Here is a 26937-nt window from a genome sequence, read left to right on the forward strand (position 1 = left end):
CTCACGCATATAAAAATTCCATATCTGTAAGGCGGGCATCATGCAGTTTTTCAGGATTGCTGTGAGTTGACTTCATGTCTTTTATTAGCCCTTTACTTTTATAAAGCTTTTTGCAGTGTTTACCTCATGTTATACTTTCACCCTAGAAGCTATCTGAAAGTATTCATCTGTGAACTGAGGTTTGGCAACATATGATGACAGGAGTTCATAAAAGCCTGCTTCTATAGGAAGAAGCTCCAGATTGGCTTTTTCTTAGGTCATAAGAAACAGCTTGGTGAGATTATTCTCAAAGGTCAGAACCAGGACTTGGCTTTTCAGACATGGATAACGTGAAGTGTGTTACGTGGAGCAGCCCCCAGTAGGCAAGGACTGGGGCTGCTTGGCTGGATCACTGCTGGACTGTAGGGCCAGTATCTTTGTCTGTTTGTGGTTGGCAGTGCATGGAAGTTTCTCAAAGTACATCGGCCCTACCTATAAACCCTTAACGCCCCATATGACCTCGGTCACTAAACCACTTCAGGGCTTTATTTTTGTCCTAGCTGTTCCGTTTCAAGATGTGAGGTTGGTTTCTTTCCTCTAACAGAGCAAAGTTCTTGGGGGGCAGGGTAGGGGAGAAACAGAGTGCCAGCGTGCTGTTGAGGCTGGTTAAACACCAAAACCACACTCTTTGTCTTTCTGGGCTTGAGACGTGACATAAGCCATGCTGCAAACACCAGCTTCCACACTGTGAAGAAACCCCTTCACTTCGTTCATTTTTTGTGTTTTGTATTTTTAGGCAAGTAAAATGTGGAGGAATAAAAGGTATATCTTCCTGTTGTGCTTTAGCTAGAAATCTAATTCTAGGAATGGACACTTAAAATCCAACATTTCCCAGCTTAAGATTTTTCACCTTCCCCAAGGGTGTTGATGAGAACTCTCAAAACTCACCAGGTCTCAGGAAGCCAGATTACCAACATATCCTGTTCGCGTGCATGTGTGTATTCTGTGTTACCCACAGGCCACTTTCCACCCCACGTGACCTTTAGTTACCATCCGGAAAGTCAGGACCCAGATACCAGTCAGAATTTCCAGACTTTGGTTTGGTTTAGACATTTTAGAAAATGTTAACAGCAATAATTGTAAAGAGACTTTTTGAGTTGCACGCATGGTGAACAGGAAGTAATATATCCTGAAGAGAAGGGGAAAGGCATTGTTCGTGCTCTTTCCAATAAAGTATTTGAAAATGAAGATTCAGAAGAATACCTAAAGCAACTGAAATGTACAGGGGAAGAGTAGAAGTGATTAGAAGTCAGACAACATACCCCAATTCTTAGGTGTTAAGGCTCGATTCTGAAGTTCTTATTTCAGTCTTTAAAATTGTAACATACATTATTGGCATTGTTTATAACACATTCCATCACATTTTATTTTAACCAGCATCTCTAAATTAATATAAACAAACTCTAATCAGGTAATGCTCTAGCACAAGGTTGAGCCAAAATACAGCCAGTGGCCTGTAAGCAAAGTATGGTTTTTACATTCTTACGTAGGGGTTGTTTAAAAAGAACTACATGTCACAGATGTATGTTGCCTACAAAGCCTAAACTATTTTCTATCTGACCTTTTACTGAAAAAGTTTGTCTGCCACTGGAAGGCTCTAGAAGCTGGGAGGAGTGAAGGCAGTTAATGCTGAGGTCCTTAATTTAGGACATCGATAGTGAGGGTGTTATCACCCTTTTGGGCAGACTGTTCTTCATTTTGCAGGCCTGACCTTGGAGGATGTTTAGCATTCCTGGCCCCGCCCATTAGATGTCTGCAGTGGCCCACATTTCCAAACACTCCCTAGGAGGGGCGGCACTATTCTGGTGAAAACGACTGATTTAGGAACTTGAGATCAAAAACATCTTGTTGATGTTTCCTCCTTCATTTCCTCAGAGAAACACCACAGACTTGGGATTTGGGTTTTCATGGCGTAGGGATCAACAATAATGAGAGAGAATTTGAGCAGCTGGTAGCATAGGGAGAGTTTTCAGTAGGGTAGAATAAAAGGTTTTAAGGAAGCCATTTAATGTGTGTGTGTTGCTTGTTCACCCATTTCAAGAATTGTTGAGATTGACTTATGATTTATGAAAGATTTGTTTGGATGTTCATGGTTTGAAAAACATGTTCCTTTCTGTGTGAGAGGAAGAGTAGCCATCTTTGGCTTTAATGGCCTGACGATTTTGAGGTCTGTGGGAATCTATATGGTGTATTGGAGAGACTTGTTCAAAGCCAACGTAAAGATGTAGTTTTGGCATCTCATGAATAACCTGATATCTAGACTTAAGCCAGAACTCTGGTGTCAGAGAATCTTCCAGCCTGGGAGAATTGACTTAGAAAAGTCCTCCTTTGGCTCCTTACCAAGTTAGACAAGGGAACAATCAGCTGCTGACTTCCAGCCAACTGGAATGTATGTGAGGGTGTGCTATAAATTGTCCCTCAGGATCCAGCTCCTAGTCTGTGAAGAGCCTTCCAAATAAGAATGAGACTTGTTCAGTCTGCGGCTGCTATAGAAAGGAACACAGTAGTGAGGTGATGTTACCGTGGGAGCAGCCCACTTTCTGTAGTAACATACTGCCTCTTATATGGGGTAAGAGACTGTGCTGCCCTTTCTGTTTTCCCCGTGTTGCCTTTCTCACTGATTTCCTATATTGGTTTTTGTTTCTGACTGTTCTCTTGGGGAGATACATCCGTAGTTCTATCATTCTGTAATCCCTCTCTGCTCTTAAAGGTTCCAGAATTTCATCTCTCTACCCTATATTCAGTGTCTTGGATATGATGTGTTTGAGCTAAGATAGAGAATATGAAGTAGTTGTTTTCTTGGCTCATGATCTTCCCTCAGTTCGTGGACTGTTTGTTTGGCTCCAGGGGGAATCTCTGGGTTTTTCCCCTCTTGGAAGCATTTTACTTTACTCATAAATATTTAGTATTGAAGTTACTGCTCAGTTTTATTCTCCCAAGTGTTAGTATATAGACTCTCTAGACCAGAAGGAATTTAAAATACTATCTAGACCCTTTGTCTTTCTGATACTTGAGTCCCTATAAAGTATATTAACCACACATTTTTATTTTTAAGAGTGTCAGTGGTTTTTTTAGTTGTCTTCCATCCACTGCTCCAAAATTTATCAAGCATCTATTATGGGAATCACTATGCATCTCTCCTACTATTGTTTTTCCCATGTCATTCACGCCTAGAACCATCAGAGAGCTATGTAACTAGGTAACATGTTGGTTACCAGTAGTATTGCCTTACTGATTTGCACTTTGGTGTACAATCAACCTATATTAAGACAAATAATAATAAAGAGACCTAGGGAATTATTGCTGTTTGCATTATATGGTGTGTTTGTGAAAACCCATGGGAGAAATATCACTTTCAATGTTAAGTGGGTTTTTGAAAAAAACTCTCATGCTCATTTATGAATTTGTTATTCATAATAACAAATTTGCTATGCAGAATAATTCTCTCTTTATTTTAATTGTTCCAGAGGTTATAGCCAAACTTGTAATTTCCTTTAATAAGCATAAAGGACTTACTGGGATGCATTTTGTGTCATGATCTTACAACTTTATCTTTTCTCTTTGGCTCTTCTTTCATATTTTTAATATAATTTATCTTGTGGTACCGTTTTATACCTTTGTATGTTGCCTTAAATAACCGGCTTCACAGTTTTATATGGACATTTTTCTCCTTTCACTTGCTTGTTCAGTTATAAAACCTCTTCTCAGGTCAGCTCGTTGTCTGAGGGGATCAAGTGTTTCCTGGAATTCAGGTCATTTCCATAAATATTTAGTGAGTGCCTTTATCTGTTAATTGTTATTCAAGGCACTACACATACAAAGGGTAAATGATACTGGTCCTTCCTTCGAAGTTACAGTCTAGTAAGAAAAATGGATCCATAAATAAATACTTGCAATAAAGTGTTACAAATGTAACAATAGAAATAGGTACACTAAACAGAGATAATACAGAGGAGAAAGATTAACTCAGGGTGGTAAACAGGGAAAGCTACGTAGAAAGGTAATTTGCGTCCTTAATTTTAAAGGATAGAAGAAGTTCTTTAGGTAGATGGGGACAGCTAACTTTTCTGGCAGACAGAACAACACGGATAAAAACATGATGTGGTTAGAAACTAGAAGGAGGCTGGGCACAGTAGCTCACACCTATAATCCCAGTACTTTGGGATCCTGAGGCAGGAGGATCACTTGAGGCCAGGAGTTCCAGACCAGCCTGGGCAACATAGCAAGACCTTGTCTCTATAAAAAATAAGAAAATTAACAGGGCAGGGTGGTGTGTGCCTGTAGTCCCAGCTACTTGGCAGGCTGAGGCAGGAGGATTGCTTGAGCCCAGGAATTTGAGGCTACAGTGAGCTATGATGACGCCACTGCACTCCAGCCTGGGTGACAGACTGAGACCCTCTCTCTCTTAAAAAAAAAATAAAAAGGAAGAAACTGGAAGGAGTGGAGGAGTGGTTGCTTCTGAGATTCCTAGCCAAGAGTCTATCATTAGATCATTAGAATATCTTAGACCATAGTACAGATGTTTACATTGATGCTGTCTGATCAGTCAGTTGGAACTGAAGATTCATCACAAAGTGGATTGATTTGGACTTTTGATTTGGCCCAAGCTTAGAAGTGGATCCTTCAAATAGTTCTTCTCTGCTTTATTTTATGCATTAGCAAAGGTTGACTCATCCTAAAGTCATGCCTTCCATCATTCTGGGAAGCTTTCTGAGCCAAGCCTTGCTTGGCTTAGGAATAAGTTATGCTTTGTGTTGTAACCATTGGCAATAAGTCCTATTCTTGCCCTTCACACGCACAGTAGGACTGCAGCTACTGAAGCATATGGGAAAGAGGAATTGTAATAATAGTCTCTGTGGATCTGCATTTTTCTGGGGTGTTTCTTGATAAAGATGCTGAAACCTTATTCTTTCTAATGAGATTTTGAGCTGACTTGTACCACAAATCTCTGAGATGCTAGGTCCCAATTTGTAAAGCAAACTATGTTAAGGCAGTTGACATTCTCTCTGAGGAATTTCTTTGGCAGGTTTTCCTGTAGACTTCTAGACAGATCTGTAAAACAGTATGGCTTTTGAAATACTTACAAGTGACATATGTCAGAAGGTTGAATAAGTCACTAATAGATGCCCTTGGTGCCCCTGAGAAGCTGTCACTTGTGGTCAATGCAGACTGGGAGTTAGATATTCTGGATTACATGCCTAAGTTTCTTTTTATTTCCATGAACAAATTTCTTAATCTTTTTCCATGAGTCTACATCTGTAAAATAGGGATATAATCTACACTATCAACAGATCTGGTGTTTAACACTAGTGCAGCTTTCTGTACCTAATAGAGCTCAAATTTATAGCACAGTGGCCTTCATTTCTGCCATATCAGAGTAATTATAGAATCATGATGGGGGTTAGGACATATGGGGCAATGGGTATTGACTATGGAAAAAAGGCTTTTTGTGAAGTAGTAAAGGTTGTGGCAATTAAAAAAAATTAATACAGTATAGTATATACACAGAAAAATGTACATATTAAAGCCATACAGGTTGATAAATTGTCACAAACTGGGCATACTTGTGTAACCAGCAGAGTAATTGTTTTTTTACTTCTATCACTTTCATTCTTTTCTTCCCTTTTAACTGTAAACGCAAAATTTCCCATTACATTTAATGGTAACAATGACAGGGATAGAGCACTATAAATAAATTAGGAAAAAGTTAACGCTAACCTTTTCCTTGCTTTCTGGTATACCTGTTAAGATTGATTTTCACTGTTGAGAGAAGGTAAGGAGAATGAAAGGAGAACTTAGAAGATAAAGAACTGGATTAAAGGTAACAGATTCAAAGGTGTTTGCTATGTCTTTTGAACTAAATGGTTTGGGTTTGGGAACAAGCACAGAAAAGATATGATTGACAAAAAACTAGCTGGAAGCACACCTTGCCTCCAGTCACAGTGAAACTGAGTCTCTCACCGACAATGCTGTGGTTTTTGGCCTTAATCTTGAACTATCTGGCTGTTGTTGGGGGAAAGTGACATCATGGCCTGCCTATTCCTGGACATGCTTGGTTCCCCAGCATGGGGAATGTGGAATCCCAGAAGTTCTGCACTGCCATGTTTATAGCCTTGTCTTTAGTGTCAAGGCAAATGCCAGGTTGTACCAGGCCATGTTGCTGTCTTTGTGTAATCCATTTCCATTCTAACAGTTTTCTTCTCTTTCTGCTGCTAGCTGCTAGAGAGGTAGAGTTGCCTCTGTTGATAAAGAGCAGATACAGAAGTTCACATCCAAACCTGAATAACCATTTTTAACTTGAAACACTTTTCCTAGGAGTTGATGCGCCAGAATCCTTCCCTTATTTGGTGCCTTGCTTAAATCTGAAGCTTGCATAAGGTTGCCAGAGCTCCCTGTATGCGGGTTATTTGCTTTTTGGTGCCCACGGCAGAGTGGTTTGTGAAATCTTTGTAACCACATCTGTTTTAAGCTGAAACTTTGTTCTCCTTTAGGTTCTTAGATTAGTTCTCACTCCTCCCTTTCCTGAGAGATTCAGGGGTTTTCCTGTATTGTGGTAGGTGGGTAGGCAGAGGTTATCTTTTTAGATATTTTTCTGAACTGTGCACAGCTCCTTGAAGATAGTTGTGTGAATGCACTATATTCCTTGATTCTTGAAGAACTCTTTCCTTATTAATCAGGCAGATTGTGGATTTATCTAGGAAAATATTAGGGTTTTATTAATTTTATTGTTGCTGTTGTTTTATTGCCATGGAAAATAAGCTTTTATTCAATTTTATCTTTTCTCTCTTCTTGCTGGCATGATCCTAAGGTGCATTTGTTACATGCTTCTATCAACTTGGAATTAATTCACCAACTGATATTATTTGGACTGGAAGTATCTACTTCCCTTAATCTGCAAGACTTCTCAGTTGGTTTGGCTTGGTAGTCTCTCAGTGAAAGGCAGCTGAAACCATTGGTGGGTTTTTGTTTGGGGTTGCTTTAGCTTTTGGTCTTTATATAAACATCCCCAGTGTCTGTCTGTCTTTGTTCTGCTGAAAGGGTTGCCTTTTTTTGTGTGGTTTTTTGTTGTTGTTTGTTTGTTTGTTTTTTAGAGATGGGGGTCTCACTCTATCTCACAGTGCAGTGGTACAACCATAGCTCACTGCAGCCTCAAATGCCTGGGCTCAAGCAATCCTCCCACCTCAGCCTTCCAAGTAGCTGAGATTACAGGTATAGCCACTGTGCCTGGCTAACGGTTGCCTTTTTTATTTTTGTTTTTTATTATTTATTTTTTTAACATTATTTTTAATGGTGAGTCTTTCTGAAGTTCTGTGTGAATTTTATACTTAGAGCATTTTTCAGTTGGGATTGGCCCCAACGAAGTGCTCACTGGTGTCATTTGGCCAGTGGCTATCATATTGGACAACGCAGCTCTGAGTCTTCATTCCTAAATCCAGATATTGAAAGACTGATAACTAATCAAGACTCTTGCCCTGATTTAGAAAGAGGACCTGAACATTGAGAAAAGGAGCTCTCTCTGGAAAGAAATGTGATAGAAACCTCAAGTAGTTGGTATTAGGAACTAAACCATTTTGCACATAAAATCTTTGTTTTTGTCTGAGGCTCGCAATGGAGGACTCGCAATTTATAAAATGTTTTTATGTGAATTAGAAGGACATCCTCTCTTCAGTTTGTACTTCTGAAAGACCGAATCAGGATGACATTGAGAGGTAGATGTACTGTACTCCAGTTTTTGTTTGTTTGTTTGTTTTGTTTTTTTAAGACAGATTTTCACTCAGTCACCCCAGGTAGAATGCAGTGGTGTCGTCATAGCTTACTGTAACCTCAAACTCCTGGGCTCAAGTGATCCTCCTGCCTTGGCCTCCCCAGTAGGTGGGACTACAGGTGCACGCCATGATGCCTGGCTAATTTTTCTATTTTTAGTAGAGACGAGGTCTTGCTCTTGCTCAGCCTGGTCTCAAACTCCTGAACTCAAGTGATCCTCCCGCCTTGCCTTCCCAGAGTGCTAGGATTACAGGCATGAGCCACCGCGCCCGGCCCTGTACTGCAGGGGTTTTTTTTGTTTTGTTTTTTTTAAATTTCAGAATATTATGGGGTTACAAACATTTTGGTTACATAAATTGCTTTTGTACTGTTTAAGTCAAAGTTAGAAGTGTGTCCGTTCCCCAGATAGTGTGCATTATGCCCCTTAGGCATTATGCCCATTATGCCCGAAGTAGGTGTGGATTTACCCATCCCCTCCTCCCTCCTCCTTCCTGCTTGATTTCCAATGAATGATATTTCCATATGTGCGCGTAAGTGTTGATTGATTAGTTTCAATTTAATGGTGAGTACATGTGGTGTTTGTTTTTCCATTCTTGTGATACTTCATTTAGAAGAATGGTCTCCAGTTCTATCCAGGTTAATACAAGAGGTATTAGTTCACCATTTTTTTTATGGCTGAGTAGTACTCCTTGGTATACATATACCACATTTTACTAATCCACTCATGTATTGCTGGGCACTTGGGTTGTTTCTATATCTTTGCAGTTGTGAATTGTGCTACTATAAACATTCAAGTGCAGGTGTCTTTTTTATAGAATTTTTTTTTCCTTTGGGTAAATATCCAGTAGTGGGATTGCTGGATCAAATGGTAGTTCTACTTTTAGTTCTTTGAGGTATCTCCATACTCCTTTCCATAGAGGTTGAACTAGTTTGCAGTCCCACCAACAGTATACAAGTGTTCCTATCTCTTTGCATCCATGCCAGCATTTGTTGTTGTGGGACTTTTTGTTAAAAGTCATTCTCACTGGAGTTACGTGATATCTCATTGTGGTTTTGATTTGCATTTTCTTGATGATTAGAGATACTGAGCCTTTTTTCACATGTTTGTTGAAGGGTACCTTTTTTAAAAGGTGAAAGACAAAGAGCTTGGACTGTGGAGCCAGACAGCTTGGGTTGACCCTGGGCAAGTCAACTTAACCTCTCTGTGCTCAGTTTCCATGTTTATACCATGGCAATAATAGTAGTACCTAACCTCTCAGGATTGTTTTAAGGTTAAATGAGTTAACACATATAAAGTGCTTAGTTAGTGTGTTACACATAGAAGATGTTATAGAAGTTTTGACCATTATTATTATTATTATTAAGGTGATTGAGCGTGACACACTTGTTCAGCTGGGAAAACTTAAGCCCTTAATGTCTGAATTGTGTCTGAATAGCTTGTGCTACTTTTAACTCCTGAAGTACAGAGCCAACTCTGTAAATACAACCTGTCCATAATTGGGAAGCTGTCCTCAAGCTTCTAAAAGGTACAGTGTAATAGTTAAAATCAGGTGTCAGGTTCCCCTGCCTCCTGTGTAGTTATGTAGCTGAGCAGAATAGTAGAGCACTGGGTAGAGAGGGTCTTCTGGTCCTTTGCTCCCATTGGCTGAGCACTGTTTGAACTTTAGAGTGTCTCCTGTGCTCCTACCATATTGCAAGCCAGAAATTGTATAGGTATTCTAATCTTTGGAGCCAACTCTGTCTCACTCATTCATCTCTCCATCTACTCATGTTACCTGTGGATAACTCCTATGTCCTGGGAAATAGAAATGGATCATTCACTAAAGGAGATCACACTCTCAAGCTGTGCTGATCAATATGACAGCCACTAACTGTGTGTGGCTATTTAAAGTAATGGAAATGAAATAAAATAAAAATTCAGTTCCTCAGTCACAGCTATCCATCAGGTGCTTATTACTCATATGTTACTAGTGGATATTGTGTTGGTCATTGCAGACAAGGAACATTCCCATCATTGTGGAAAGTCCTATTGAACAGAGCTGATCTAAAGACAGACGTGTGTATATAATTATGCCCTGGTAACCCAGTGTAACAGAGGTAATATGAAACATTCTCTGAGCCTGGAGGATAAGGAGTTAGACTCAGCCTGGAAATAGAGGGTCAGGGGAGGTTTAAGTGAGGAAAACTGGGCCTTTATTAGATAAAAGCAAGAAGGCATTCTAGGCAGAGAGAGGGCACAGCAATGCAAAGAACATGGTGAATTTAGGACACCACAAGCAATTCTTTGTTACTTTAAGTTGTGTCAGCAAATGTAGATGCAGGAGAAGTGGCAATGATCAAATTGTTCACCAAGAATTTGTTGGACACCTATTATGACCCTGCTGTGGAGATACTGTGGTGAACAAAATACATATCGTCCTTGTGCTGATGATATATACAGTCAGCCCTTCATATCCATGGGTTTTGTATTTGTAGATTCAACCAACTGTATTGAAAAATAATAATAATACAGCAATAAAAAAACAATGTAACTGTTTACATAGTGCTTTCAGTTTATTAGGTATTATAAGTAATCTAGAGATAATTTAAAGTATACATGAGGGGCCTGGCGCGGTGGCTTAATTTAAAGTACACATGAAGGGCCTAGTGTGGTGGCTCACGCTTGTAATCCTAGCACTCTGGGAGGCCAAGGTGGAAGGATCACTTGAGGCCAGGAGTCTGAGCTATTATGATGCCACTGCACTCTAGCCCAGGCAACAGAGTGAGACCGTGTCTCTAAATGAATGAATGAAAGGAAAGGAAATCAGAATAAATTATCTCTAAAAATGAAATCAGTGTTTCATTGAGTTTGAGTCTTTTTAAAAAAAAAAAGACTCATGCTTGGTTCTGGGCCACTGCCAGTCTGTAAATTCAGTTATGTGGAACTAGAAACACTGAGATTTAGGGGCAGGGATCATGATTGTCTGTGTGGAATGACAATCTCCTTAATCTGTCTTCCCTCTCTTCTGTCTCCATTGCTATTAGATGATTGCAACAACAGCCTTTTAGCCTGGTCTCTTGGCCTCTGCCCCCACCAAAACCCTGAATTTTCTCCCATCCAAGTACTAACCAGGCCCGGTTATGCTTAGCTTCCAAGATCAGGCACGTTCAGGGTGGTATGGCCATAGACAAATCCTGAATTTTCTAAACATCCAGAGTGACCTTTAAAAATACAAGTTTGCTCGTGTCATTTCCCTGCTTAAAACCCTTCAGTGGCTTTAACTAAGATCAACTCTTTAACAAGAATTCTACAACTTGGCCCTCCCTACTTCTCTAGCCTTCCTCTTACTGAATTAATCATTTAGCCTTGCCAGTCCACAACATACCACTCTTTGGACCATCACACATGTTCTTCCCTTTTCTTATGACATATCAAAGCATGACTCTCTAGGCCCCACCCCCAATCACCTGATTAGTTTGCTCAACCTTTAGGTTTCAACTCCAGTTTCTCCTCTTCTGAAAGGACATCTCCAGTGTTTCTGCTGTGTATTTCCACAGCATCCTATCCTTCCCCAATAATGGCATTTTATAATTGTCTGTCACCCACAGAGCAAAGATTGTGTCTGCCTTGTTCACAGATCGTGCACAGTATTCTGTATATAGACAGTGCCCAGTAAGTTTTTGCTGAATGAATAAATGAATGGGTCGATGTGTGAGAAGTACCTCACTACCCTTACATTCTCGATTCCTTTAATTATAAGGTTGATTCAACCTTGTGTATGTGCCCTTGAAGAACTATTAATCTGGTTGCCCACTTGATCACAAAGTAGGCGCTTCACTCATTTCCTCTTCTCTCGTGCTTTGTGCAGTGCAGACACAGGGTGTCCCACCTCCCCTATTATTTGGGTGGACGGATATGAGAGTTCCCAGGCGCTGGGAGAGATGAGTCAGAAAGAAGAGTCATTCGGAAAGTAACCCAGTCAGAGCAACAGTATTGCCCTTTGGCTGAACTTTCTCTCTCTTTTTCTGTATACCTTAAGATGCTAAGCTGGTGGCACCTTTGAGTTGGTTGCTACAGATTGTCACACTGCAGCACAGGGACTCATAAATCTTAATCTGGCACTTTCCCTTGATAGAGTTGTTTTGGGAAATGTCCAGGAGCCCTCTGCCTTAAGTGAAATCTCTACTGGGCTTGGGTATATCCTGTTTCCACCCTGTCACTTAGCCCCATAGTGTCTTCTAAGGTGGAAACCTGGAGAGCCCCATTTATATGTAGGCTTTGGAGTGTTTGAATTCAAAAGCTTGGAGAGCAGCAGTTTTTGGCATTTTGTTTCACTTGTGCTATCATAGATAGGATGGTGTTTGCACAGCAACTGTCAAGCAAGGTTGTATTTACTTAGAATCATAGTAAGAGCCCATTTGTGGGCCCATAGTATTGGAAGGAACACTGTAAATTGGTGATTCTTCTGTAATGATGAGAGGTGGGTGGATATCAGAATATCTGGGGGGCAGGTGTCTCTTAGACCAGACTCCTCATTCCTACCCATCTTCATCTCCTGGCCCATGAGAATCATTGCTGTTTCCAATATGTATGTGTGGTAGCCCTCAAGTGCTGTGCAGGTAGAACAAATTTTTGTGATACCAGTGTTGTAGATGATTTATCCCAGGGATCAACAGACTTTTTCTGTAATGAGCCAGATGATAAATATTTTAGGCTTTGTGGGTCATATACCCTATGCTGCAGCTACTCAACTCTGCCTTTGTAGGGGGAAAGTAGCCATAGGTAATATCTAAACAAATGAGTGTGTTCATTAGAACCTTATGGAAACTGATTTTTTTTTTCTTTTAAGACACAGAGTTTCCCTCTGTCACTCAGATTGGAGGGAAGTAGTATGATCATAGCTCACTGCAGCCTCAAACTCCTGGGCTCACATGATCCTCCCACTTCAGCCTCCTGAGTATCTTTGACTACAGACATATGCCACCACACCCAACTAATTTTTTTCATTTTTTTCATAGAGGCAGGCTCTTGCTCTGTTGCTCAGGCTGGTCTCAAACTCTCCTGGCCTCAAGCAATTCTACCACCTCGGCCTCCCAAAGTGCTGGATTTATAGGCATGAGCTACTATACCCAGTGAAATTTTAATTTCATACAATTTTTATAAATTTCAAATATTCTTTTGATTTTTTTCAACCATTAAAAAATATAAAAACGTTTTTAGTTCATGGGCCATTACAAAAACATGTGGCGGGCTAGATTTGACCCATGGGCCATAATTTGCCAACCCTTGAGCTAACCCAGTGGTTCCCACCTCTGGCTGTCTTTCAGAATAACCCGGAGACCTTTAAAAATGCTGATTCTGGCTGGGGACAGTGGTTCATGCCCGTAGTCCCAGCTACTCGGGAGGCTGAGGTAGGAGGGTTGCTTGAGGCCAAGAGTTTGAGACCAGCCTGGGCAATATAGCAAGACCCTGTGTCTTAAAAAACAATTCAGAAGTCCTCCTCCCCACTCTCTGAGGATTCTGATTCTGTAGGACTAGAGAATCTGTATTTTTTATAAAAGCTATTTAGGTGATGCACGCATACTCAGGGTTATGGAATCACCAGTACTGATCTCACTCAGTCTTTTCATTTAATCATTGAAAGAAACAGCCTTAGAAAGTTAATGTGACTTGCTGATAGTTACATAGCAAATAAATAGCATAACCAGAATTTGAACCTGGGTCTTTAACTCTTAAGATTAATGGTCTTTGTTCATACCATTCTGTCCTATTTCCTGCCCCCAGTAAACACATATGAGCAATAAATACAGAATATTCACATATTCATGCCTCCTTTTCTTTATACCTGGTGCCAGTTTCTCTCCTGAGAGCCAGCCAGGTACTCTGAGCTTGGCTATCCCCTGCTTACCAGCTGGGTTTTCTGGAGCTGACTGCTGATTTGACATTTAGCCCAATTTTCCTCAGTCTGCTGGTTTTAAGTAGGAGAGATAATGAAGTGATAGCAAGTGAATTGCTTTAAGACTTTGTTGAGGCAGCACTAAACTGCAGTGCAAGGATGAGAGCCGTTGTTTCAAGGGGTGCATTAGTTGAAAGTGCTGGTTTTAAAAGATATGTTTTACACTTAAATTCACATGGCTCAGACCCAGCCATCTTAAATGGGACATCTCTACATGGAACTTGTGCTTAATTATAGCTAATTGAGCTGTCATCCTGCCCAGAACGGTTCAGGGGTGGAGAAAGTAAAGGTGAAGAGTAATTGCCATTCCTGCTCTACTTCAGTCTCAGTATGGCTCATTGGTCCAAGTAAGGGACTTCAGGACTGATTTTCATTTGCTCTGTCTTCCTACAAGGCATTTGAGTCATGCTACTTGGCTTGCCTGTACTTCTTTCTTTATCTATATCCTGGAAAGAGAAATGCTGAAAGTACTAATGAGTAACTTTTATCTCTGCTAAATGGTTATTGCATTACTGATAGGTTTCCACATTTTGTGTGCCAGGTCTCCCTTCCTTATTTTCTTTTTTTTTTTTTTTTCCTGAGACAGAGTCTTGCTCTGTTGCCTGGGCTAGAGTGCCGTGGTGTCAGCCTAGCTCACAGCAACCTCAAACTCCTGGGCTCAAGCAATTCTCCTGTCTCAGCCTCCTAAGTAGCTGGGTGTACAGATGTGTGCCACCACACCCGGCTAATTTTTTCTATTTTTAGTAGAGACAGGGTCTTGTTCTTCCTCAGGCTGGTCTTGAACTCCTGAGCTCAAGCGATCCTCCCCCTTTGGTCTCCCAGAGTGCTAGGATTATAGGTGTGAACCACCTCGTGCCTGGCTCCTTCCTTATTTTCTTTATCAAACCTACTTAGTCCTGACCTTCCCTTTCCCCATCTAAGGGATAGTGACATAAGGGAAATAGTGTTTCCTGGCACCTTCATAGTTGATAGAGCTTGTCTTAGGTATGGGAGCATAAATGGGGAGTTGGCAAGATGATATGTTATTTTTTTATCTTTGTTCTTGTATAGGCTCCATGGCATTAGGGACCCTATCTTGCTGGTTTGCTCTCTACTGTATCTACCGTAGAAGCACAGGGATGAGGGTGACATATGGACATGACCAGTGTACCCACATCCTCCTCTACCCCGTGATCTTATACTTTAGAGAGACTGATAAATGGTCTTTGACTGAATGCTCTGAAAGTCCTGGATATTTTACTAATAGGTACTTGTGAAATTTTTGGTGTCCACCTATGTTGTCTTGTATCTAAGAGGGTAGAGCCCCCTTTTAAAAATGCAACAAAGTTTTGTTTTTAAAAAAATATTTCGTGTATGTAAAAATAGAGACATTCCAGACAGATAAGAGAATGTTAATTTATGCTTCCCCCAAACACTTTAAAAATGCAACTTGGAATTCCTTTAAAAACTGAGTATCCCTACTATCCTTAAAATGATTCACTTTTCAGAAATTCAGTTTTCCACATGACTATTTAGAAGCGGGAACAACTATCTAGGAATTTAGATTGGGCACATTTCAGAATCTCCTGTGTTGTAGTGCTCCACTGTTTTGTATTGCTGCCTCTGAGCAGCTTTTTTTCTCCTTCCTTGCTCCACAGTTCACAAAACACTAAAGACACAATTTTTTTTTTTGAGACAGAGTCTCACTTTGTTGCCCAGGCTAGAGTGAGTGCCTTGGCATCAGTCTAGCTCACAGCAACCTCAAACTCCTGGGCTCAAGCAATCCTGCTGCCTCAGCCTCCCGAGTAGCTGGGACTACAGGCATGGGCCGCCATACCTGGCTAATTTTTTCTGTTTTTAGTAGAGATGGGGGTCTCACTCTTAGACTGGTCTCAAACTCCTGACCTCAAGTGATCCTCCCCACCTTGGCCTCCCACAGTGCTAGGATTACAGGCGTGAGCCACTGCACCCAACCCAAAACATGTTACTCACAATGCCACTGTAATGGCAGGACAGACTTTATTGTGAGTTTTCAGAAACTTACCCATCCGATTACTGCCATTAGTGTCTCTTGAGTTAAGTTTAGCAATTGATATGGGAATTGAACTAAGGAGCCAACACTGCCTCTGAGGGCCCCACCCAAGAAGTGTTTTTACTTTCTGGTGAACAGTATGTAAATGTGCTGCAAAGATCTGGAAGCAGATAGTCTCACAGTTTAAGTAGTAATATTTCTTTCTCCACCTAAGGGAGACTTTCTAGGTGTATTGGAGTTTTGTTGTTGTTTTTGATGCAGTCTTACTCTGTTGGTTGCCCTGGCTAGAGTGTAGTGGCACAGTCTAGCTCACTGCAACCTCAAATTCCTGGGCTCAAGCAATCCTCCTGACTCAGCCTCCTGAGTAGCTAATTAGCATATCACCAACGCCCAGCTAATTTTTTTCTATTTTTTGTAGAGAGAGTGTCTCGCTCTTGCTCAGGCTGGTTTCAAACTCCTCGCCTCAAGTGATCCACCTGCCTTGACCTCCCAGAGTGCTAAGATTACAGGTGTCAGCCGCCATACCCAGCCTGGGTGTATTGTTAAAAATAAAAAAGTTGCAGAAATAGGAGCCAGTCCATGGTGATATGTTGTTGGAGAGGGAGGAAGGTCAGATGGCGGCTTTCCTGACTGTGGACTTGGTATCAAGTTGAGAGTTCGCCAGAGATCTGCTTCAGTGCTTGTTGAGTTCATATTATCATGTTTAGGCCCATTTTGATAAACATATAACAAACCTGCTCCTTCCATGTAACAGACCTCAACTCTAGGATGCTTCTATGCTACCCCTTCAGGTGTCTTAGAAAAAATAAAATAAATAGCATCTACATTTTTGGCTCCTTTCCTAATTGAAATGCTATTGGTGGCAACAAAGAGAAACTATGTTTAGGGTGACAGATACTTTCAGACTAAAAATAAAGCAGTGGTTCTCATTAACCAAGGTCAAGGAGAATGTGTGTATAGTTTGAAAAAGTTCCCTAAGATTTCCTTCACTCCCACTAGTTGAAAAACAATGCATTGAAATTCACTTTTTACTAGGTACAGTAAAATGTGATAATGGTAAGTATGTATTCAGATAATTAGACTTCATCTACTACCCTAAGAGAAGGATCTTTGGAAAGTACAGGTAGAAGCACTGGTGTTCCAAACCTCTTGGGGCTCTCATTTTACTCTAGGGGCCATGATGGTTCAAATAGTATTTCCTACCCAATCAGTAAGGAAAACTTAAAAGCAAAACTTGAACTGCTTTTTAGTTGCTTTTATTCCCCCATTAGCCCTTCGTTAAATCAGCTCACCAGTTCTCATCCTGAGATAGGTGTAGGATAAGAGAAGAAAAACCATATTTGGAATCTGAAGGCCTAGGTTCAAGTTCTAACTCTGCTATTTACTGGTTTAAAATTGCTTAAATTTCTGAGTTGCCTTGGGGGTTAGGGGATAATTAGGCTTGAATGAGGTGTGTTAGTATTGTTTTGTTCCTACTAAAGTACCCTTTAAAGATAAATATAACCATGGTCATGAATGAGTTAACCAGTTTATAATTGAAAGCTATAGGAAGAGGGATAATTGAGTTAAAATAGAAACACAGAATGTATATTTTTACCTTTTTATTTGAAATAACTTTATGCCTATAGAAAAGTTGTAAGAATAATTCAAAGAACTCCCACATAATACTTCTCCTGGATTCTCCAGTTGTTAGTATTCGATCACTTGTTTTATTTATTAGGAGAGAGTGTTAAGATTACAACAGGTCAAGCATGTTTTGTATGCCTTACCTCATTTAATCAGTATAACAATCCATTAACATATAGGTATAATTATCTCCACTGTGTAGAAAGGAAAACTGGGGCTTTGGGAAGTTAGATCAGTTGCCTGAGATCACAGAGCAGGTATGGGGCAGAGGTGGACTTAAACACAAGTATGTTTCATGGGAAGGTCCCTGTTTCTCACCATCTTCCTCTGTTAGTAGATCTGGAGACCTGCATTCTAGGCAGGTTTTGCTGCTAACGTTGGTATAACCATTGGCAATTTATTTTGCAGCTGTTCCTCACCTTTCCCTTTTGTTGATGGAACCCAGTGTTTCTAGCCCTGACTTGCCTTGCTGTATAAGACAGGTTATCTTCAGTGAAGTGTCTTGAGCTTTTTAACTATTAATACATAAATTAGTGTTGATTTAGTATTATTGATTAAATGTAATTCATTTAAGGCAAAAATAAACAGTGGAACTTGTGTGCAGAGTTTGATCTTGAAGTCATTGGTAAAGTGAGAATGTACCTCTTTTCCCACATCTAGCTTTCATATGAAATAGATGGAGCTGCCATAGTTGGATTGGTGTTCTGTTTTGTAATGGGATAAACCTGAAGAGTTTTTCCTCTTTGGGCAAACTTTCCAGGGGTGCTGGACTATTCCTTGTCCTGAGTTCAAGACTCTTCACCCCTCTTCCTACCTAGCTACAGGGCCCTGAATATTTTGCTTCTAGGAAACCAGGGAGGATGACAAGGAGGTTTGGCCTTTAGATTGTCTCCACTTTCTTTGGATTTGAATTGAATTGTTTTTTCCCTCCCTTATTTTGTTCAGAGGGATCTCTTGGTTTTGATGGAAATAGATTTTCTAGAACTTTGAACCAAGATTGTAAAATGGATGGCCAGATGTGGCTGGCAAATGTGTGTTTTTGGCTTGCTTAGGGTTTAAATTATTTTCATTAGTGGCCATCATTTAAAAGCCAGAGGATTTCACCTAAAACCCAGATTCCAGTTTTCAGTTTGGGGCCACGTAGAGCATTTGGCCAGAACTAGAGTGGAATAGCCATAGGTTACTACTGTTTCTACCAGTCTACTTCATGCCTGGCCGCTGTACACACTTGAATTTTCAGCTTCAGACCTAGAATTTTTAAAAGCTGTTGAAGTACAATTCGATGAGCTAGGTAGTGATGGGTTATCTTACTCTTGGTTATCAAAGGAGAGTTCTGCTTTCCTGGGTAGGTAGAAAAATAGCTCATAAGTAAGTTCACAAACTTCTCCAAAATCGCTGTTATCCTTGCTCCTGTCAGAGTTTCATTTCCACCATGATGGGGCCTGAATGACTCTTAGATCACAGCTACAGGCCACCTTTCTTTATACTGTGCTTAGTTCAGATTCAGTTTCAAATTCTCTGCATACAGGTGCTATTGCCAGCAGAGGGTGCTGTTCACTCACTCAGCTGGCTGTCATCTTGGCTCAGCTGAGCGGCAGCTGTTGGGCATGTGCCCTGGGTCTGTGTGAGAGTTTGGTCCTGTCCATTTGGTTCCCATCCCTAGTGCCCACCCCTTAGACCCTGGCCAGGTTATTGTGTCACTGGGGACTCTGTTCAGTAACAGGAAACTGGGGAAAGTTTAATTGTTTTCTCCTCTCCCTTTTTCCCATGCAGCTGAACAAAAGGTTCATCCTCAGTTTTCTCCATGCCCATGGGAAGCTGTTTACCCGGATTGGGTAAGTGTGCAGGATGTTTATTTTATTTTCCTACATTACAAGTCATTTTGGAATTTAATATTGTTAGCAACTAGACTGTGTTTGTAACTGAGGGCATAGGGTGTGAATTCTTAGAGGCCTCCACCTTCTCTTCTCTTCACTCTCTCTCCTACTGTGCTCATGAATTTTGGGAAATATTACTCTCTGTCTCTCTGTGTCTTCTTTCTCTACCTTTACTCACCGTCCCCCCTTAAACAGTCTTTTCCCCAACCCCCACCCCTATCCCTCTGGGATTCTCTTTCCTCTGCCTTCCAGCTCAACCCCTAATGAGCTTCTCAAGGCAGTCATGCTAAATCCCTGGGTACAGCTGTCAGGGTTCTTGGGGAGAGTAGTGTCCACTAATTTTCCCTCAAAGACAAGAGTAACATTTTCTTTCCTCCATGTCCTTCTGATCCATATCCCTTCCTTCTTTGCTCAGTTTCTTGTACCATATTGCTGGTCTCAGTAAATACCAAGACTGTTTCACCATCTACCGTGGATTTCCATATAAATCTCAGGGAAGATAGTGTGTGCACTGTTACTTTATCACTTAAATCCCTGGAAAGAGATCGAGTTTTGAGTATTTCTTTGGTGGATCAGAGTTCTTCCTCACTGTGGAAAACTAGTGATCCTAAAGCCTGACTTCATACCTGCACACCAGAGCAGATGTCTGCTGAGTGTCTCTTTAACCTAGAGTCTCTCTGAGTACAGGAGAAGAGGAATGGGTGGCAGTGCTCCTAGACCAATATTCTAATGGATTTTAGTATTTTCTGAGTTGGAGGTTTTATTGTGAGCTACCCTTTGAGGTGATTTGTTTCCGATTATAAATCCACCAGTTACTGTCAATGTTTTCCTTTCACTTTCTGTCATAACACTGCAAGTTTTTCTGTAATGCTCTAGAAGGCTTTCTTAGCAGGAGTAGAAGCTCTGTGAGTTTACACATACTTTTGTACTTAACTTTTCTGAGAAGTTGAAAGGCTTAGTTCTTCTTGAAGAAACACTGCCCCATGAATGGTGAACTAGAAAGTGTGCTTAGTATATATTCATTTGGCACCAACCTGGGCAGGAGTGACAGTGATGGTCATTGCAAGGGGAGTTTTGAATTCAGAATGACTTGGGAAAATTGGAGAAGTGCCAGTAGTTGAATCTCTGTCAGTAGAAATAAATGTGAAGTAATTCACTTAGGGAAAATAAACGATGTATCAATAACTCTCATCTTCCCCCTTTACCCCATGCCAATGTAGGCTCTATCCACTCTGGCAGTTTTTGCCTAACACTATTGTTTCCCTGGTGCCTGGTATATACAAGATGCTAGGTTCATATTTGTTGTATGAACGAGTGAATTGTTATAAAAAAAAATGGATAGATTGTGAAAGAAGGATCTAGCATTCTAATAGGGTATAGTAGATCCAAGCCAATCACTAGTGAGTAATGTAAAGCTGTAGTTACGAGGTAGATAGGATGATGTCTATATCATCTTATAAAATAACACATCATAGCAGGAAATACTGTTGTGCTACACTTAAAATAACAGTTGATGGTACTCTTGCTCCTTGTCTTTTTAAAATTTTTATTTCTTTTTATTTATTTATTTTTTTTTGGAGACAGGGTCTCTCTTTCACTCTGTTATCCAGGCTGGAGTGCATTGGCACAATCATAGGTCCCTGCAACCTGGGACTTCTGGCCTTAAGTGATCCTCCCGCTTCAGCCTCACAAGTAGCAAGGACTACAGTGGTGTGCCACCATGCCTGGCTAATTTTTTAATAAATTTTTTGTAGAGATGAGGTCTTGCTCTGTGTCCAGGCTCGTCTTGAACTCCTGGCCTCAAGCAATCCTTCTGCCTTAGCCCCCCAAGATGCTGGGATTACAGGCATGAGCCACTACACCTGACCATCTTTTTTAGTTATCATTTTTTTCATCTTTCTCTCCCTTATTACCTTTTCACTCAGTTTTCTCTCCTTTTTTCCTTTGCCTATGTTTGTTCTTTAAATTTTCTTGTCCCGTGTTGCTCTAAGTCAGGATTTTTCAACATTAATGCTATTGACATTTTGAGCCAGATAATCTTCTGTTGTGGGGGGACTGTGCTGTGCATTGTAGGATGTTTAGCAGCATCCTTGTCTTCTTTCAACACATGCCAGTAGCACACCTCCCCTCCCGATTTGTGATGATTAAAAATGTCTCAAGACATTGCCAAATGTTCCCTGGTGGGCAAAATTGCCCCTCATTGAGAACCACTACTTTAGGTATTTTTTGCTCTGTTAGAGACTTTTGGGGCTAGAAAAGTTATAAAATCGTGGCCCAGAATGTAGGAATGTTTAGGATATATTTTTATCAGGTTAAGTAAGTATTAGTTAGACTGTTATTTTCTCCACTTTTACAATTCTCATATTTAGATGCGTATTTTGGAAGAAGTTTTAGAAAGAACCATAATAATGATTAAAAAGCCAGAAAATGAGATCTAAGAGGAAAAATCAATCTTAAGAAGATTAAGGTAAAAAATACTTACTTAGAGACAGCTGTTGGGTGCCCTGTATTTAAATATAAAAGAATCATAGCCCGATAGTCTTGATTTTTACAGGATGATAGTAAGAGAAAATAGGTTTATGTTGCATCTGGAGAAATTTGGGTTAAGCGTAAGAAAATTGAGAAATTTCTTCTTTAGAGGCCTTTAAAAAGGAATAGATTATTTCATTTGTCTGAGGTGATTTACTGTGGTCTAGATTATTTTGCAGGATCTCCTCCATTCCTGCATATAACATACTCTGTTGTCAAAAAGATAAAGCCAGTTCAGTTTCATCTTTATGAAAAATGAATCATGGTATCAATGAGGAAAATGTATGTCAATTCTAGGCACTTCACCCCCTCGGTGAGTCTTTATGCTGTCCTGGAGGTAAAAAGAAAATTGAGCCCCATATTTATTCTGGAAGGCAGAAACAGCAATAATGTTTCTATTGGGGAATAAAAGAACTATAGAAGTCTGTAAGACTAGAAAAGCACTGAGCCCAAGCCACACACAACATCATGGACTGCTGCCTAATTACCAAGAAGATGTGAAATGTGGGAGGCGCTGAAAATGAATTAAGAGTGAGGAGATTGTAATGGGGAGCAGCTGAAGGCATGTCAGTGTCCGCCTGCCTTTTGAGAAAATCCCCGACACTGCTCTTCTAGGCTTGGTCTTCTCTCTGCCTGTGCTCCACATTACATTGGTATATACTTGAATGCCTACTGTGTGCAAGACAAGTCTTCTTACTCTCAGCATCAGCTGACAAGAGGTTCAAACCTTTAGACGAGGTCACATGCCAAAGAGTTTGTCACCACTTACTAGTTAGTTGCCCTCAGGAGTAAACGAGTCAAAGCTTCTGTGGGCTTCAGTTTCCTTATCAGTGGTTTAAATAGATGATATCTGAGGTCCATTCCAGTCTGTGTGTTCTAAAGCACTGTGATTTTTTTCTCTGATCTTTACCCCGTCACAAAGCTTAGTTTTTTGGTTTGTTTGTGGGGTTTTGAGTTTTGTGTGTGTGTGTGTATGTTTTATTTCGTTTTGTTTTTTGCTGCTGGGTTGCTCCTATCTTGCTCAGTTTTTGAAAATTAAAAAGTTGAGAAAAGTTAGGAACCCGATTCTTTTCTGCAGAGAATGTTGTCTAGCTCAGCTGTGTCTCTTAGCATCAAGGGGTTGAGTCCTGCCCCGTTAGTCACTGTCTGAGTCACTTCTGGGTCTAGGTCCCAGTGTTGTCTGAAAGATTAGTTTCTTGAAACTGCCATTCAAATGAGACAAGGTGTCTCTAGAGAATACTTCGCAAAGCAGCCGCTTAAGTCAGTAAAACACATCCTGAAAGTGATTGTGTCTTCTCACGTTTTAAAGAATAAGGACAGGGTCCTCTCAGACTCGGGGGGAAGAATCAGTCACGGGTGCCGTATGGCTGCTGATAGACAGATGCTTTCCTGGGGGGAGGCAGATCAGACCTGCCCTTGGACTTCACTGAGAGAGGCTGGGAAGCCAGCAGCCTACAGACTCTTAATTTGTGACAAATAGAATAATTTTGCTTCCCGTTATTGCCATGGTTAAAGTTACCACTTCAGTTTTTACTTGCTTGCCTAGTCATGCTTTTTGCACAGCTTCAAAGTCTCTTGGAACTCAAAGACTGATATATTTATTTTGGACTTGAATTTTTAAAAATATAATGTTTGTGTCTTGATTTGTATTTAAAATTAGCAAATGTTTTTAAATACAAAAGTAAGAAGTATTCATTATGGGGGAGCCTTTTTCTTACTATACAGTGCTCATTGTAAAATATTTAAAACACTCACTAGCCCGGGCAACAGAGTGAGACTCCGTCTCAAAAAAAAAAAAAAAAAAATTAAACCACTCAGGAAAGAAGAAGAAATAAAAAGTTACCCATATTCTTACTACTGAGAGATATCTATCCACCATTAATATTTGGTGTATATTTTTTCAGTCTTTTTTTTCTATATATCACACACACGCTTTATTTTTTTTACAAATGTGTAAGAAAGGGATCATTTAGTATACACTGAATTTTTTCCCACATGATTAAAAAATGTAATACAGCTTTAAAAAATAGTATTCAATTGCATAGATGTGCCATCTTAATCATCTATCATTGCACATTTTAGGTTGCTTCCAATTTTTTTGTTCTTTTTTTTTTTTTCCTCTTCCTACTCTATTGCTACTACTACTGCTGTTTCTTCTTCTTCTTGGCTAAAATTTTATAATTATTACATAAGTAATAACCAGAAATCCTTATAAAAGCATATTATTAAAGCTAAGGCTAAAATTTCTTTTAACTCTCACCAACGCCTCTGCCCTCCAAAGGGATAATACTAGACATCAGATTATGTATTCTTCCAAATCTTTTTACTGCATTTACATACTTATGTGTCCATATGTAAGTATACTTTTCTATCTATAATAAGGGGTGGAGCAAAGATTATTTCTCAAGGAGAAAGATATAAAACTACTTACAGGGCCAGAATCAGACAACATTTTAGTTATAAAATTGGGAACCAGAAACCTTGTTATTGATTCCTGAGGAGGACTCTTATCTGTGCTTCCCTCAGTTATTATTTAACAAAGCTGATTTTGTCTGAGTAGATCCACCTTCCCTCATATCAACCTTCCCTCGCATTTGAAGTTACTCTAACTTATTTCCTTATGCATTTGATTTTTTTGTCCTTTCTTTTAATCGTGTTAAACTGGTTGAAAGGCAAAGGGAGGATTTTTAAAAACTTTTCAAAAAAGAAAATATATGGACTTTTGGCCTGGTGATCATTCAAGATTCAGTCTAACCTAGAAAGTGTTAATGAATTTGTTTCAATTCCTACCCCAGGGAAGAGGCTACCTCAGACACAGCTTCGAAGCAAGACTGTCCCACGTGACAATTCTGTCCTGTCGTTCTGTGCTGGCTCTCTACTGCCTTTCAACACGGAGACACATGGCTCTGAAACTTGCCCAGTATGGCTGCCTTTCAAGCAGAGTGAACTCTGCTATTCTCGTAATGAGAAGTGCTAGCCCCCCTCCCCACCTCCGACCAGAAAGAGTACTGCTCAGTGTCAGGATTTAAAATGAAACCTTTGTTATAGCCCATGGGGAAAAATGGATCCAATCCAGCCCCAAACATATCACTCTCTGCCATTCCAAATCTACCAAGAGTTTTAACAGCTCTGAAACTTTTTAGAGGGAAAAAAAGAGTTTTGTTTTGTTTTGTTTTGGGGGGGCACTTGAAATGGCATGTGGAGGAAAAAAGCAAATGCATGGCATGTTTTGTGCCAATGAAAATGAGGACAGCTCAGCAGAGAAGGGAACTGGAATGTAAACTGTAATTGACCCATAGCTGTGGCGTGACTTCTGGGCACCAGAGGGTCAGTAATAGGAGTTGCCATCCAAGGGCAAGGAATGAAGATTGCCAAGATTCCAGAAAACTCTGAAGTTTTCTAATCTGGGGACTACTCACTGGGGAAGGGCCGAGGTTCGGATGAAACTAGAAGCACCTTTCTCTAGGACTTGAAACTGTTTTGTATCTTTCTTTTTTGAGACAGGGTCTTATTCTCTTGCCTGTGCTAGAGTGCAGTGGCGTTATCATAGCTCACTGCAACCTCAAGCTCCTGGGCTCAAGCGATCCTCCTGCCTCAGCCTCCCAAGTAGCTGGAACTACAGGCACGCACCACCACGCCTGGCTAATTTTTCTATTTTTTGTAGAAACGGGGTCTCACTATTGCCCAGGCTGGTCTCAAGCTGCTGGGCTCAAGTGATCCTCCTGTCTCGGCCTCCTAGGCCTCCTGAAGTGCTGGGTGTGAGCCACCACACCCAGCCCATTTTGTATCTTTTGAGGAGGATTACCTTCAATATGGCTTTCCAGAAGCTATTTATTAGTCCAGCCTAGAGCTGCTATCACCCCTCAAGTGTGCCATAAGCAGTGTATTTGTTTGGGGGCCTGAGGGGGTGGATAAAAGATACTTTACTGACCATGAATTGTTTAGCATGGCCCTATGGCTCATGTGCCTGGTTCCTCTCTCTAGCACCAAGTTTGAACTTGCTTTTTATTTCAGAGGACTTCAGCTGTGGTTTGTTCCTATTGCCAAAGGAGCTCCGGGCATGCACCACTGTTTGGGATCCAGTGGCCACATTTGGCAAGCAGTGCTTCAAATGACCTTTCCTTAGGAGCCCTAGGTCACTGGCTGGATTTCTGCCTCCCTACATTACAGGCTCTTCCTGTATTGGGAGTGGCAGTTGGCCAGGGCATTATATTTCTACTGGCCTGAAAACATACAGACCCTGATGAGCAGATGCTTTCGAGAGGGAGGAGGACAGTAACACAGGAAAGATGGAAATAGATCATGGGGGCCCTAGGTCTAGGGATTCTTCAAGGGGAAATTTGGGATCCTTAGGTGAAACAATTAGTGTGGTAATACCTAAGAAGATAACAGCAGAACTGTGTCTGCTTTCCTAAAAAAAAAAACCCTTTAGTAAAAAATCTTTAGATTCATGCAACTGTTTTTATAGAATATAGTTTCATACCAAAGAGTTTGGGGACTATGTAAGTTTTAGAGCTTAAAGGAAATTTGTTCACTATTTAGAAAAACTGATGGGCTGGGCGCGGTGGCTCACGCCTGTAATCCTAGCACTCTGGGAGGCCGAGGCCGGAGGATTACTTGAGCTCAGAAGTTCGAGACCAGCCTGAGCAAGAGCAAGACCCCGTCTCTACTAAAAAGAGAAAGAAATTAGCCAAACAACTAAAAATAGAAAAAATTAGCGGGGCATGGTGGCGCATGCCTGTAGTCCCAGCTATCTGGGAGGCTGAGGCAGGAGGATCGCTTGAGCCCAGGAGTTTGAGGTTGCTGTGAGCTAGGCTGATGCCATGGCACTCTGGCCCAGGCAAGAGAGTGAGACTCTGTCTCAAAAAAAAAAAAAAAGAAAAGAAAAACTGATGGTTTCAGAGAGAAACTTTGATATCAGCTCGAATCCAGTTATTGCCAGGGGTTAGGAAATAGCATACCAATGGATAATAAATCACAGTGATTTATCCAAACATTGAATTGTTTCCATCTCTGAACCCTGAAAACTTTACTCCTTTCTCTCAAATATGTTCAAAAATTGCAGGATACCAGGAAGGTTTGTGAAAGTAGCAAAGAAATGTCCTAGCCGTTAGTTGTCTGCTTTGAGAGAGAGAGAGTGTGTGTGCATGCATGC

The 26937-nt window shown here is 40.6% G+C and overlaps 1 protein-coding gene across 2 annotated transcripts in view; it reads left to right on the forward strand.

Annotated features, from left to right (window-relative positions):
- The window catches only part of SMG6 (SMG6 nonsense mediated mRNA decay factor), a 212981-nt gene that overhangs the window by 35101 nt on the left and 150943 nt on the right, over positions 1-26937 (forward strand). For both annotated transcript variants that reach the window (XM_045526113.1, XM_045526114.1), the window contains exon 9: positions 19150-19211. In XM_045526113.1, coding sequence (XP_045382069.1) covers positions 19150-19211 — 62 coding nt within the window. The remainder of the gene's footprint in view (positions 1-19149; positions 19212-26937) is intronic.

The sequence above is a fragment of the Lemur catta genome, chromosome 15 (assembly GCF_020740605.2).
Source record: "Lemur catta isolate mLemCat1 chromosome 15, mLemCat1.pri, whole genome shotgun sequence".
NCBI lineage: Eukaryota > Metazoa > Chordata > Mammalia > Primates > Lemuridae > Lemur > Lemur catta.